The sequence below is a fragment of the Nipponia nippon genome, unplaced genomic scaffold (assembly GCF_047370975.1).
Source record: "Nipponia nippon isolate SJK-2023a ecotype South Korea unplaced genomic scaffold, ASM4737097v1 scaffold_3, whole genome shotgun sequence".
In the NCBI taxonomy this organism is placed as follows: Eukaryota; Metazoa; Chordata; class Aves; order Pelecaniformes; family Threskiornithidae; genus Nipponia; species Nipponia nippon.
The window spans coordinates 97138921-97155112 of record NW_028262347.1 but is presented as its reverse complement, the minus strand read 5'-3'; the positions used below and the strand labels follow the sequence as shown (position 1 = coordinate 97155112).

At 37.9% G+C, this 16192-nt stretch overlaps 1 protein-coding gene across 3 annotated transcripts in view; it reads left to right on the top strand.

Annotated features, from left to right (window-relative positions):
* The window catches only part of NRG3 (neuregulin 3), a 422606-nt gene that overhangs the window by 328357 nt on the left and 78057 nt on the right, over positions 1–16192 (top strand). For 2 of the 3 annotated variants that reach the window (XM_087767347.1, XM_087767348.1), the window contains exon 4: positions 16069–16092. In XM_087767347.1, the coding sequence (XP_087623473.1) occupies positions 16069–16092 (24 nt within the window). Of the gene's footprint in view, positions 1–16065; positions 16093–16192 lie in introns of all 3 variants that reach the window. The other variant, XM_087767346.1, reaches the window with a different exon arrangement.

Genomic DNA, 16192 nt, shown 5'->3' with positions numbered 1-16192 from the left:
TAAAGAAAAAAGTATTTCTATTATGATGGTCATGTGCAGCAGTGTTTAGCATCTACACAAAAGACAGAGGAAAGCACAGCGTATGACTGCGTTTCATGTATGACTATATATATACATAACCTGTAATTATCACAACATGATTTTGTAAAAGTTGCTTTTAGAAATGCAATCTTAAGACCTCTGTCTTGAATTTTATATTCCATTCTAAATCCAAAAGATTTTTATTCTGAAAATTGTTCCTCAGTGCAAAACTTGGTTATGGAAAAAGAGTTAGATCTTCTTGAACTGTTTTGATTTATTTTATGTAGAAGCTGTCACACAAATATGATGGGAACACATTTTCTCTATTAAAAATGTTGTCTCCATTTAATAATTCTAGATAAAATTCAGTTAGTAGGGCAGAAATTTCCTTCCTAGGCAAAAGGGATTTAAGGAAAATCTCCAGATTCATTATGACAGTTTTCTCACAGCTGGGCCAGTAGTGGGGCGAGCAGCCATGCCAGCCAGCACAGTCCTTAATGTACCTGTTGGGATGAAATTGCACTTTCAGTGGCAGATCTTGTATTCCCCTCTCCCTGACGAGTCTGACTCAAAGGTGCTAGTCAAAGCTTTTTACCTCTTTTATTCTTGCTCAGTGGGCTTTGTTTGTTTGTTTGTTTGTTTGTTTGTTTGTTTTTTGTTTTTGTGTTTGTTTTTTTCTGGTGATTCTGGCAGCACCAATAGGTACATGGTATGGATTTTGCTCTTTTCACGTGCTATGTTTTATAAGAATGTAGGAAGTGATGGTAGGGGCAGTGATCAGTTTTTTTAAAAGTATTTGAACACCATTCATTGTTTGAGTGAATATATTGCTGATCTAGTACAGTAATTGATAGATGTTCCAGTGTCTGTCTGGATATTACAGCTGTATAGAATGATGGCCTGGGAAATATGTCAGAGAGATATCATTGGGTCTATAAATACGTCAAGTGGATAAATATAAAGGAAAGACAAGAATGATTGAAGCTGAAAGATACGTTGGCACAAGAATGAATGGGTTTAAATTGGCACAGTATGAATTTAGACTGAAAATCAAAAGAAAATTCTTACACGTTGGAAAAATCAGGTTCTGTGCCTCAGAGCCTAAGAGAAGTTTAAGACCTCAGCTGGTCAACATAATAGTACGATGGTACAAGTGACTCAGATGTCCTGCCTTCTTCCTGCCGTGGTTGCTGGACCTCTGTAGAAATTTTCCACATGTAAGTATGCACACTCCAGCTTTTGGTGCCCTGCTACCTTTCTGCTAATGCAGCTGTTTGGCAGAAGTAGGAGTAGTCGTCTTAGCAAAATAGATATCTCATAGCAAATCTAGGTGTCTCCAAGCTAACCTGATCTACCTAACATGAGCAATAATAGCAAGGTCATGGAAGAACCAGCTGCAAGACCACAAGGTGTTCCTAGACTGTGATAATTCATACGTGGATGTTCTTCCATGCTGAAATAGCTACATGCAGATATACCTCCTTGCTGACTAGTTGAATGCGCAAATGTAAGGCTAGATGCAAGAGTCACTTGTCTCTCGTACAATGTAGATGTTACCCCAAAGAAATAAAATTTTCGGAAGAGCTTAAGAAATATGAGCCTAAGATGACTGGTTTCCATTTTGAAAGTGACTTCAGCTTTATTTTACAAAGGTAAAGGTATTGTTTTTTGTATTTTACAAAGGTATTTAGATGCCTAAATATGTTTTTAACCATGTGCTAGCCTCTCTTTAATGTTTTATTTAAGGAAAGAGAATTGCTAATCCTCAATGGCAGGTGCATTTGGCAAATGAAAAATAGAGACAGCTGCTTTTTCACCTTAAAATATTCTTGAAAGTTAGTTATATGTAGTGCACAGCTACTGAAAAAAGGAGGGGACTACAGTTTGCAATGGACAACTGTTTTCCTTTGAGGAAAACAATATTGCTGCTGCTGACGATGTTCTCTGACATTAAGACAAAATACTGAATTCTTCACAAACCTGTCTGAAAAAACTTCGGTTTTATTTGCATACCTGATAGAGGTAATGGTATTATAGCAATAGTAGGAAGTACTTTTTCATTGATATCGGCTTATTTCCAGGATATTTAGTGATCCTTTGTAAAGCTACTCTGAAATGTAAAGACCTGTTTCTGATGCTGCTGTCAGCTCAAGCAGCAATACAGTCCCTATACTGTCACATACATGCTCTAAAGAAAAACTACCTTGTTTAACAATCTGATGAATGAATTTGGGTTAGGGTGATGCGGGTGGGATCTGCTCACTGAAGACAAACCTTAGGCTGTTGTTTTCACTGCTGTCTGGCATCTTCATGCCATGGTATAGGCCCTTTAAAAGCTCCTTCTCAATCCTGCCACCAACATGACAGTAAAATAGATGTGTAGAGAAAGGAAAAAGAGGTGGTAGCTGGACTTCTCAGTTTTGAGACTGCATACAGGTAAAATAAAATAATTAAAAAAAGAAACCAAAACCCAATTTGGACGAGACTCAGCTTAACAGACTCAGCTTCCCAGAGTTTGCTGTGAAATCACAGTTTTCCTCTCAGGTCAGCAGCAATTCTACTTCAGTGGGGTTTGGAACAGGCACTGGAAAATTGTGCTGCTCAACTTTGGCATCTTTTCACCATCTTTCAGGTTAATTTTCCTACCTGATCTTATTCTGTACCTGAAATTCTGACCCTCGAGTAAAGTATACATATATTGGAAATCACAATAGAAGTGTGTCTTTGTCTCTTTTTCCCTTCACTGTATTAAGCTTTGTGAACATTTTACAGTGTGTCTGACACTTTTATAACTATTTGCTCTGTAATATTGCCACTGTAAAAAAGGAATTTTTCATGTAGGCTCCCAGCCCAGTAATTACAGTCCTGTCAGTTGAGAGGTCATCTGCCAATTTGTGCCTCTATTTTAGCAGGCTGTATTGGCAGATAAAATGCAAGTCCATTTGATAACCCACAGATTTTCCCACCTTGCTGTGGTCAATGTAACTGTATTTGTAAATTAATGAATTCATAATGCAGTTTCATTTAGCAAAAATAAAATTTAAATGTGCACGGGTAGCAGGATTGTTTACTTTCCTCCTGAAATGCTGATATATTGTATTTCCCTTGTAATTTGAAAGCATTTTCTTCTTCTTGGGTCATATATACCTTTGGTTTTATGACTTGCTAAAAAGAGAATACCTTTTGGTAATGTGTCCTGTATTTCTCCTGGAAATTGCTAGTAATGTTGTCTAGAGATTTTATTGGGATTTACATGCGTGATGCACTAGTTCTTACTTCATGACCGCACACACATCTAATTTCTCAGATTAGTATGTTTCAAGGGGGGACACTCCATTTCATCTGGGTAGCAGATTATCCAAAGACTGTATTAGTTGAAGCTGTAGTAGTGTTCACTCCTTTTCCTCTTGCACAGAACTTGGTTCAAAATTAATTTAGATCTCATGTAAAGGATGATTTCCACACTCCTGGCTCTAATTCACCAATGATGAGAGAAAAAACAGATGTTTTCTATATTTGCTTTATATTTACTTTTTAGAGATATAAATGCTTTGGACAGTACAGGAACAATTAATACATTTTAATCCCACCTAGGTATTTACCTACCCTCTGTAGTGCATATGTGACAGTGTTTACCCTCCACTTGAGTTGCAGTTGCAGTGGGTCAGTACTCACAGAGCCACACCTGCCCAGCAGTGTGTTACCTGCCGTGTTGGCTGAGCAGCTTTGCAGAGCTTGTGAGTTGCTCCAGTTGTGAAAAAAGGTGCAGAGGTGGAGTGAAGCATGGAAAAGGCAAACTCGCCTTTCCACATTGATAATTCATGGGAGTTGAATAGCCCACAGAGAAGTAAAAAGTTTTGACTTGATCTCACAGCTTTGCTCTGAGCAAAGGCCTACTGATTTAAAACAAACAAAACAAACTCTAAGCAGGTGATAACATTATTTTATTTATTTTATCTTATTTCCATTTTCTAGACCATTCTACAGAACTCATTTACCTACTGACATACCTGGAAAAGAATCCAGACCTTCCTTTTGCCCTGTTTTTGTTTGTCAAAATAATTTATGTCCTAGTAGAAAGGTGTTAAAAGGGAAACATTGAATTCCTTAATATTGTTAACATCTAATTGAACGTAAGATAAAGTTGTATCTTAATCCTGGAACGAAAGAGTAGTTCAAAAGACCTTTGATGGGGAAAGGTTCTCTGAAATTTCTTGGGAACTATTAAATTCTTTGAGGCCCCTGAATGTTTGTATTATGGAGAAGAAACAAGAAGAAAGAAAACGAGCACTTTCAATCACCTAAGCACAGGTGTCACTGAGGTGTCTCGCAGAGGGCAGGCCCATAGTGGCTCTTCCAGTCTTTCATACTGGCTGTTGCCTTTTTCTGTGAAGTCTTAACGAATGAGCTCCACATTCATCTAAACCTCTTTGCCTAGCTTCTAAATAATGGTTTGTGTCTATGAAGGTCACAGAACAAATTCTGTTCCTTTTTACTTTTTTTTTTTTTCATATGCTGCTCTGTGTGGGGTGCTGCAGTAATTTGTGAGTTGGCTTGAGGACCAGATGCAAACCACCAGTGCTGCAGGTATCAGCATATAGGTACCTTTCAGGTTGTTTTTGTTTATATCTGATCCATGCACAAGCAATTCATTTGATTGAATGGCTCTGACAGAGTGATTACGTTCAATGAGTTTAATATTTCTATATATAGGGCCCTTTGGCACTATTCTCACATTATATTCGTAACAATTAATTGCAGTGTATCACCATACACAAATGGGGGCAAACAGCAGCTTTAATTTTGCTGCTCTCGCTGTAGGTGATTCGAGGTTGTGTGCACATCATACGCTTTCTTTCCAACATGCTATTTTTTTATTGCTTTTGATAGCAGCTAAAAATTCTTTTTATCATAGCTCTATGTCTGCTTGAAATCTCATGGATGAGTCGTATTATCCATCCCAATCATTGACCTTTTTAGACCACCTTTGTTATATCTATTTATAGTAGTTAATGTTGTTTTAATGTATTGATAGTAGTAAAGAATTTGAACACCTACAGTATTCAAACACGAAAGCAATTAAATAATTTTTCAGATTGCTACCTACATATGAGAGTCATAAATTCATGTCAGGTATCTAAAATTACACAAGATGCTCAGACTCTGTGAGGAAGATCTGATGGTCATTTTTTGCCATCCATTTTTGCTGCTACTTGTTTGTTTACATTATTAGCTAGTGGCTTCTAAGCAGAATATATTTCCATAAGCTTTCCATAAACAAGGCAGCTTAGGCATGGAAAAAAGCCATGGTTCCTTGTGCACGGTCTATATCTGACTGCATGATATGGCGATTTATTTAGTATACTGTCTGTGGGTTCATAAACACAAGTTGGTCTGATGTTGTCAGGGCACGTGTGCCAACGCCCACAGTCAAATAGAAATGGCACCATTTGAACTGTTACAGCTCCAGGTAAGAGACGCGTTTCCTTGGCACCTTGATAATATACTTCAACTCTGTAGTTTTCACATCTCAACAAATAACTCACCACTATTTCACTTCAAAAATCCTGCGATTCAGACGCAGTGCTCTGTACACCGCAGAGCTGTTGGCCGAATCAGCGTGCTTCTCCAGCATACCTGGCTTAATACTGATTAGCTTGAACAAATTATTCCCAGATGTCAAGAAAGGATTTTAACTTAGAGAGAAATGGAGCTCTTCTGCTCCCATCTGCTGTTTGTGGTTTGATACCATAAATAGGCTGACAATTACCAGTATATTTCCATTAAGACTGTTCATACAGTGCACCAACCTCACAGGACACGGTTTGGGGAAGGCAACTTGTAGGTGACTTGAAAGAGCAATCAAATTGGAGTACTGAAGTGTTCCTGTCCTTCAAGGAGCCTTTCCTTGAATCTGAAAACACTATATAGTAAAATAATCACCTTAAGGGTCTGTGTATTCACCAGCTTTAAATAAAATGTCACTGCTCAAATGTTTTGGTGGAATCGCAAAGTTTTTTGATAGACATTTCCTGAGTAACAAAAAGAAGCCAAAACTAAACCCCATTAGTTTCTCTAGCAAGCCACTTATACCTGAACTTTTGTCCCTCTAATGTTTAATACCACATACTGCATAAATGTAGTGGAAGCAGTGTTGTGTGTGTGCATGGTTTGCACACCATGACAGTCAACAAACACGCAGTAGCTTTCAAAAAAAAAAAAAAAATCACACTCTTAGTTGAGTTGTAAAATGAATAGAGAGGGAGTTAGCATTCAAAAAAAGGGAGATGTGCCTATATTCAGAGTTGTCCGCTTGCTTATACATATTGTTCTTGCAGATACAGGAGAATTCCACGGTAATGGGAGTATTTTTGTGAACTGACATTCAGTATTTCCTCCATTGAATCATAAGAGATGTTGGACAAATGCTCTTTTCTGATAAAGTTCACTGCAATAAGTTCTTTAAAGCTTTCAAGTATATGGCCCTGTGAAACTGGAAGAAATAACAAAAAGGAGGGATGCTTCTCTTCTTCCTCACTAAATAGGGGAGACCTACATAGGTAAGAGCAACTTCTCTTAAATAAAACCCTTTTGAGCACCATATACATGTGGATTGCTCACCGGCAGCTGGATCTGAGGTGTTAAAGGGACTTTCATGCCTGATTTCCTAGAGAAAGGACTCTCAGTAAGACTTGGAAGAACATTGGAGATCTTGGTGTTAATAAACTTTTGATGGTTCAGGAAGGTGGGTTGAAAGACGCCTGACACACAGAAGTACCTATTGCACAGGAGAGCAGCGAGTCCATAAGGCAGCAAACGGCACAAACATCGGGAAAATTTTGATTAAAGCTTATGCCCTTTTATCACCATCTGAGCCTGAAACACAGAAAGAGTCTCCCAAGTCCTTTTGTGCAAAACTCAGACCGGTTATCTAGGCAGCTAAATATGGAGATAAATAAATATGGCAACTTTCTTGTCATTAGAATAGAGATGTATACTTCATGGCCATTAAGACTTTCAGTCAATATTGCAAAAATCTTGGTGTAAATACCTGTACACTGCTGCTGCCGGTTTGTTTTTTGACTGCGGTTGAACTAAATTACTTGGTGCGTTAGGGAATAAAGCTATATTTTTTTTTCACAAATTGATGTACATTCTTTGTCCTAAAGTTGAAGAAAGTAATTAGGTTTTAAGAAATTGACAAAAACTTACAAAATTTTCTGTGCCTATAGAGAGCAGTAAACACGATTGCATCTGAAACATTTTCCTGTAGTAGGCAAGTGAAGGACAGCTTAATGATCTGTGGAAGGAATAAAGTAACATTTACCATGAGAAATGTTTATTAAATGTCATATGTTCATAAGATGAGGGAGCTATTAGCAATTCCTTTAATGTTTCTGTGAGGCTGGTTATATTTTGCAGTCCCATATTGTCAAATACTCATTTGGACATAATAGTGCAAAAATCCCTACAGTAATTTCTAAGAAACTCATAGACTTATTCTACCTTAATAGACATTTTGTGTCATTTATTTAACCAGAAGAGGATTCTTTCTCCCACAGAACACTGCAGTCAAGTGAAATCTTTCACGCCTATGACAAGATAAATAATCTAATTCATACATGGTTCCAAAAACTTTCCAGACCATATGTTTTGAAAGTACTGAATATGCTTTTGGGGTATGGTTTGTACTTTTTTCTGGTTTTTGACAAAAAAAATACGATTCTGCTCCCCTCTCCTATCTAGCTTTATGAGACCTTGTCACAACATAGGGAACGGACCAGTTTCTCCAGTGTAGAGGTTGGTGTTTTCAAAGGATTCTGCATGACTAACCATGCCAATTGCTGCTGCAGTTCGGGGGAAGTGCCTAATGACTTAAAACATCTAAGCTCAGCTTAGATAAATACGTTCAAACCCAGTTGCCAGCATTCTTGCAGATAAAGGCAAGCCCATCTGCAGAGGCAGCATGATGCCACTGTGCAAACCTGGAGCAGTCGTGAGAGATGGGACCAGGATTTTATGCAGTGCAAGTCTCAGCTCTGTGGGAACCATTGTGTTAATGATACTGAGAAGGATAGAAGAATATATTGCTCCATAGCCTAATTCTCCTGATGGTTCCTCAGTTGTGACAGTGCCATAATCACCTACTACGTGATTGCAACTGTGGGACAAGTGTAGTCATTGTCATAGTTGCTGCAGAAGCCCAGGAAAACAGTTCAGAATTGTAAAAATAGGTCAAATAGCTACGTTGGTGTTTTCTCTTTGTGTAGTCCTTAGCACAGTCAGAGATCCTGGTCTGTGAGGTTGGACTTTTAGATGGCAATATAAAAGTAGTGTGATATATGGAGCCAAGACAAAAAAAAAAAAAGAGAGACTTTACAGCAGATGATAGGCTTCAGTAATGAACAGGAACAAAAAGAAAATTTACTATTTTTTTGCAATTACAATGCTAATACAGGGTTTTACTGATCTGTCAAAACTGCAGAATATCAGAGAAATCTTGATTTTTCTAGGAATATCTAGCAGAATCATTGGTTGTAACAGTTGATGCTAATATCGGCAGTTAAGTAACCAGGATATAATGTGCAATGTTTACTGCAGTCTCATTGCGGCAGGGGAGGAGGTTGATCTCAGAGTGGTCACATTGGTTTATCATTTTCAACACATATTTAGAGAAAACTTCATAAATTACCTTGTCACCATGAGCTATGAGGCTCTATATGGGCAGCTTCATTTCCATTTGATGTAGTTACTAATTTTCATGGAAACAGCATTACATTTCTAGCAAATAAAATAAGAAAGCATCTTCAAGTTGTCTGACTGGAGACAAAGCGTTCTGTGTGGACTTACTGTTTACATGCTGGTATTCTGGGATTAAAGTTCTTACATGTGGTGAGCAGTTCTGTTGATTTATAAACGTTAAGTAAATCGGCAAAAATATATCTGCATATAGCAGCAGCATCTAACATTTACCTGCTCTCTCCTCTCTCTGATGAAAACAGTGAGTTATTCCGAGAAAAATAAAACGTTGCTTCATTTGGCTGATACCTAACACTAAATATTTTGGCCTGGATCTGGTAAAATTCTTAAACATGTTCTTCAGACATTTAGTAAGTTTAATGGGGTAATTTCAATAGGCTATTCATAGATTTGAAATTAAAGACATGCTTATTTGCTCTGCTGAATTTATAACTATAGTAACAAAAATTAACCTAGAGTTAAAATCCGTACTGATTTACAATATTGTGGATATCAGTAGAGACTGCTTACATTGTTTGCTGAGACTAACTTTTTTCATTAAAATCCAACCTAGTGCCTCAAAGAGAAGTAACTTAGTCTGTTAGCTGTAGAGATGATAATTTAAGGTTTTAAAATGATAGAGAAGAGGCAAGCTTAATCCTCTGAGCCTGCATGCTACAGATGAGGTAAGTAGTTGAAACTCCCGACTTGTCTTGAACCTGTGAAGATGGGAGCATTCCTATTATTTTCAGAAGTTAGAAACAATCTTTCAACTTTGGTGGTGTAAACCACAGCCACGAGCTTTTGTCATTCAAAGGGAAAGAAAATCAATAGTTTATTCCATTATTCAGCACTGTGTATTATTTATATAACAACAGGTTTTGCTGGATGTTTTTCAAGTGTTCCTTTGTTATGGAATTGATAGTGGGTGGGGGGATTCTGCCCTGAGGCTAAACTATAGCCTCTCCAGAGCCATACAAGTACTCATAGCAAGTCTAGTTTTTTTCCTCCTTTGTCTTTTTTTTTTTCTTTACAAAGAAATGGATAAAGCAATTAACTTCTAGATGTTGTCTTCAATATTTATTTTTGTAGATTGAGGATTTTAATTTGGTTTAAAATAAAATTAACCCTATGTATATAAATTGAGAATGTAAATCTTCTCTCATTGTTTATACTGAGAATGTATCAGATTGTGAAGTTTTTTATAGATTTATGGCATTCTTTCTTTTTTTTTTTTAATTTGTAATAATTTCTGTAACCGTGATTTATAATTTCATTGAAAACTGACCAAGTATCTTGTAAGGGATGTGTGTATGTATGATTTTCATCACTGTGTCTTGACATAGGTGGGGCAAATTACTGATATATTCTGTATACTTACTATTACACCAGCTAACCTATAGTGAACAGCCTACCTATTGCCAGGGGAATTTTACATCTGGGAAAATTTTAATAGTCCTCTTTGTCAGAGAGGGTAAAAGGAGGTACCAGGTATTAGTCTATTCAAAGTCATTCTCTGGATTTAGTTTCGTCCATTTTTAAATGTCTTACAGAGAGAAATTTCTATCATGTCTTTCAGTGAAGAAGCTTTGAAAAATCAGTAGTTGAACTATCTTGATTTTATGTCTCTGATTCCCCTGAACCATCCCAATCATTTCTTCCACACTCCAAAAAAATGTTGTGAAGAGTACTTTTGTGTAAATTAATTACAGAAACAAATCACCAGAATCTCTCTAAAACAAACAACAAAATCAAATTTTGTGCTTTCTAATAACTGAGATTTGTAAAATACATTAATACATGCTGGTGCTTTTCTTTTTGATAGTGAAAAAACCCCAAACCAACCTCTGAAAGCATTTGGCCAGTTTGCTAAGTCTGATAAGCTCCTGTGAATGTCGGAGAGAAAACAGGAGCAATGTACCCTTCCTACTGAATAGAGAAATCCCTTGTTCCATAGCTCTGTGTGCTTACATGGAAAATGAGGCACCAAAAAATAATATACTTTCATATATATATATATGTAACCAGCTATGGTTTTAGCTTCATTAAATACACAAATAGGCTGATAACTGTGTGCTGTCAAACATAACAAAATATAATGGATAAGACAGTAGCAGTTTGTATATTTGGGTAGTATCCTAATCTAGCTGCCTTTTGAATGGAAGGATTTTTCTTCATTTCAGACCAAGTTTGATGGGTCTAATACTGAAGAGTTAAACTTTGTCCTGTTCCTTCCAGCCAGATAATCTGTTCAGAGTACTTGAGCTGTCCCAAGGTAGCTTGCAGCATATTATTGTGTTGCATTTTCTGTTCAAGACAATAATCTACCAAGGACAATTTAACAAATCTTATGAGTATATTGGAACTGATAAATTTCATTTGCAGAGCAAAATACTTTGCTGTTGCACTGATTTCCTAAAGCTGTCTCCTTCATGCCAAAGTCAACTTATCCTTAGAACAGATTAAAATGTCTGTGGTGGTATAAAATGAGTATTTTCATGTCCAAGACTTTTCTTCTATAAATCAATGAGATCTACATGTTGAGTTTATATTTCTATTCATAGTGGAGCTAAGGATGTACCTGGGATAATGAAACCTGTCTTTAACTGAAAAACTGGAAAATCTCCATCTTAATATGACTAAGAAAAAAGCCCCAGCAAACCACAATCCAGACACAAGGCTGCATGTTCTTGTGAAGCACTAATAAATTAATCCATTAGTGAGTGCGAATTTATCTTCTCTTCTGTTTCTTATCAAGTATTCCCAGGTGTGTATGTATTCATAAAGTATAAATTAAAATGGCTTTAATACTAGCAACAAATTCACATAGTGCATGGACCATAAGGCACAGTATTTTTCCCACATCAACAACAAAATACAGAAATAGTCATAAAATAAAATATAAAAGTGAATAATCTTCCTGTCTGAGAAATATATTAGTTCCTAAGAACACAACAATACCAAAAAGAAGAAATCACAATAACAAAAATAAAATACAGTCGCATTATTTGGTTAATGACCCCATCTTGTGGAGCAGCGCCCATGCTTCAGCACGTTAATAGTTCTCATATACATTTTTGTTGAACTGAGTCCTTAAAGAAACTGCATTGCTTGATGGTGAATTACATGGCATTGCACTCACTGTGTCCAAGGAAGTGCTCTGCAGGCAATTTATCATTTATATATTATGACCGTATAGCAATATAACAGTCCTTTGTTACGCTGTGGCATGTTAGGGGTCAATACTTTACATTTTTGTGTTTCGTTCAGTCTTAGGTCACCACCACAGCTCGCTTCCCTGTGCCATGTCTGTCTCTGATATGGACCTGCTGGGAGAGATTCTTGCTGTTGTTGACAGGGGGGGAAATCCATCTCCAAAACTGGAGCTTGCAAAATCATTTATTTTCACAACAGCAGTGCAAGTGAGAGTAACTGCTGGACTGATGCTTGGTCACCAAGGGGCAACCCGATGATGGTCATAACCTGTTCCACGTGCTTCTCCCCATCCCTGGGTGCAGGGGGGGAAGAGCAGCCCTGGGAGTGCTGGGGACTCGTCTCACCGCTATGTTTCCAGCAAGGAGGTTTCTGACCCTTTTTACCTGTATGAGAGTCCAGTCACTCCTGTGCTGAAGGGAGCCAGCATTCACTTTCTGCCTTCTGAAAAGGTGTGTGTGGGCCTTGGAAGTGGCCTTTGGCAGGGGCCAGCTCACATAAGGGCTTGGGGGTTGGAAGCAGTCGTTTTCCTTGCCTTTTCTAATTTTTTTTCACATGAGAAGATGTGGGGTTTGGGTTTGGTTTTTTCTGGTATTTTGTTGTTTTGGTTTGTTTTTTTCCTGTAGCTAGTGGAGTAAACATCTTAGAATGGTAAAAACATTAAGAGCCAAACAACGGGTATGATTAAGGACTGCTGACATTTCTTCTAGCACCTTTCCTTGCCTTGTTACCCAGATTCAATATGCTGAACGCTTTGGTAAACGCCATTGCTGCAGGAGCCATATTTGTATTAAGGAAAACAAGTTTCAAATTTAGGGTTTTGATAACTTGTGAGTGCAGCTGAATTTCTGCAATGAGGGGAGAAAGGAAGGGAAGAATGTGAGAACATTCAGGCTCTTAAGAGGATTTTGTTCTGGTGGGGTTTTTTTGGGTGTTTTCTTTTTTTTTCCTTTTTGCTTCTGAAGTCTCAGAGCAGTCCAAGTAGTGCCATTGTTTCTGGGATCAGATTGTCTTTTGATTTTTAAACACAGAGGCTTGACACTCAAACCAGGGAACGAGGGGAAGGGAGAATGGTTGTGTTACAGACTGTCTTTTTGCACTTACAAAAGGGCGGGGTGGGGGGAGGAAAAAATCCAAACCACCAACCATGGTTTACTGCATTTGAGCAGTGCTTGCATGATACCTGGTGGGGTGGAAGACCTGTTTGCAATGTATAGTCCCTGAGGCGCTGCTGTCACCTGTGGCATTTCCCACTGTGCAGGCAGCAGGCTTAGCCTGGCTCCCATCCGAGCTGCCTTTGCCGTCTCCTGGCCACAGCTCTTCTGCCGCTTCTGGCTCTGGTGCAGCGTCCTTTCCCCAAACACGAGGGTGAGCGCAGAGGTCAGCTCCCAGGCTTGGGCGCTGTTGCCATTGTACATATGCTACGGCAGCGGGGCAAGAGGGCTGCACCAGTACCAGTGTGAGCTGAATCCACAAGAATTATAACTTTATTATTTTCTATTCCCAGATAGCTGCTCATAGAGAGCTTGTTGAACTATGCTTAATGATATAAATTGGCAGCTTGGATATTTTACTGTAAAGGTTTCTCCCATTAGACATCCTTTCATCATAATCTGCGTAAATCAGCTTTGTCAGCAGTATATATTATGCTGGTTGCAGAAGTTGCTTTCCAGGCACATGAGGTATTTAAAATAAATAACCTGACATGTTTTCACCCTCTCCAGTTGAACACATTTCCCAGGAAGCCTACAGATACCCTTGACTCTCACTTAGGTATAAACAACTCAAAGATGAACTAAAATCCTTTATTCCAGTTTTTCAAAGGAAAGGTGCATTTTGCACGCGCTTTTTGAAGTGGCTTTTAACCATGTTGGTGAACCCAGTGAGGAGGTTGCAGGCTGCAAATGGAAAACATGTAGAGAATATGTATAGCCCAGTTAGGAAAGGAGGATTGTTTTATCAGCTGTTCTACATAGACTTAAAAAGATGATGTTGCATGATCTTGCTCCATGTGTGAATATCCCTAGCTTCTTGGAGACCAGATTACAGTGCTTCAATCTCCATTATCATTTTTTAAAGTAAGCAGTTGGTGACTGCATCTTGATCTAGTTTACAGAAGGATGCAAGGTGTGAATTGCACGCAGATAATATTTGCAGATTTCACAGGTACAGAGAATTAGAGGAAAAAACCCAAGTTACAAATCTCTGCAAATATAGTATGTTGAATGCACTTTTGATATTTCTGGTCTCGTGCTCTTACAAAAAAATATATCCCTGTGTCAAATGTACCAGGGATGTTTGTACATGACAGTTGTACATGAATGCAAGAATACAGATTAGAAGATTGTAATGTGGAATACATATATGTATGGTTTTGAGTTATGTACTTAATACCAAAAAGAAAGATTCATTTGGGTGTCACTAGATTTGCGCCTGTCCAAACACCATGCTAATAAGGTATTTATACCGCATAGCACATCTTATGTTCTTTTGAGATGCATATTGTGTCTTCTGCATGGAGATAAATATGGAGTTTAGCAACTATTATATAGATTTGTATGCTAAGTGAACTGAGCAAGCTGACACTCAATGCCTCCTCCTGGAAGGACTGAAAGGTTGCAAAAGGTAAATCACTCCCAGTATTTTCAAGAGAAACCCAAATATTTCACATTCTCGTCACAGGTAGCAGAGCTGACAATTCATATGACAAAGTGTTTAAAATTACTGTTGGTTTATGTTGGAAAAACTTCTTTTGACTTTGCCGTATAGTTCTTAAGTGGACTTTTGAAAGTTGCAATGGGACCGAGTGTTTTGAGCCATCAAAACATCAGTTGTCTTCTGTCTTTCCTGTAACCCTCCTGCTCTTTCCCTACTGCCTTCCTCTCCACACACACTGCTCTCGGAAACTTTGGCAAAATCATGTATTAATCTGTTCTGTATTAAGGAACTGTGACTATAAATTGAAAGGAAGACAAACACAATTAAAATATTTTGCTTTTATTATATTTTAAAGGAAAATATTGCATTTTCCTCAGAAAAAAATCCTTCTTTGTTCTTTATAATGCAAATTATTACCTCCCATGGAAAAGCAAAATATTTTAAGCCTAGCGTAGAAGAGAATTGCGTTTTGCAGCCTTTCTGAACATCTGGCCTTCCACAGTTTCAGTTTGGACTTGAAAGTACTACTCCTTACACGTCCGTTCTGAAAAGTCAGTTACCATTTTTTCTGTTGCTCTGTCCCTGCAGGATGGAGAGATTTTTATTCTTTAATCACATATCAACTTAAACATAACTCCTGTGTACTTAAAATTACCGTTTTATATAAATTTAAATCTACTTTGCACTAAAACATCTGTCTGTTAGAGACATATCATATCCTAATTTTTCATGTGAAAAAAGGGTCCTGAAATGTTTTAAAATCCATATCGCAAATTCAGTCAATATTCTAAAAACATTAAAATTTTTGCTTCAGTTCTAAATGTCTTGAAATTATTGCATCATATCAGTCAGGTGGCTAAGTAGGGACCATGGCTACTCTTCCCTGAAGTCAGATTTTCTGTTACACGACCGATAGCAGTTGTGCAATCACATTGGCTGCAAGTGTGGCCACTGTGCTGTAGTGAGAGCTGCAAAACTCTGGAAGAGCCTTCTATTCATCTCTTTAGGTTTTGTTCTCTGTCAGAGAAAATGAAAGCAAGAACCTTGTCTAACTAATGATAACAGTTGGCATGTTGAGAGAGGAGTTTCAGGAGGAAGAGAAAATGAAATTCCTGTAGGTAGCTGGCTTGAGGCACTTCAGTTGAATATAAATATAATGAGTAAAGGTGTTCATGTCCTTCCCCAAATACACTTCCCTTTTGTGACAGCTCAGTGCCCTAAATTCCTGTCTTAGGATTGCCCTTCAAAGGGCAGGGTTCTGCTTTTCTTTTTGACCAGTACCCACACAGTGGGCTCCTGCGTTGCGTTCTGCAGGTCTGCCATATAAGTATTGAATGTTACCAGTGATGATAAAGGTGATATTTACATTTTAGTCTATTTCTAACATTTCTGTCTCTTTTTTCTGTTTTCTTTTACATGCTTTCTTGGGTATAGCAGACCATTTAGGAATTGAATTCATGGGTAAGTTTTCATTTCTCTTCCTTTCACTTGCTAATATTTATCTTGGTGCCTTATCCCAAAGCATGTGGAAGTTAATGGGAAGACTCGCATGATCTCCATC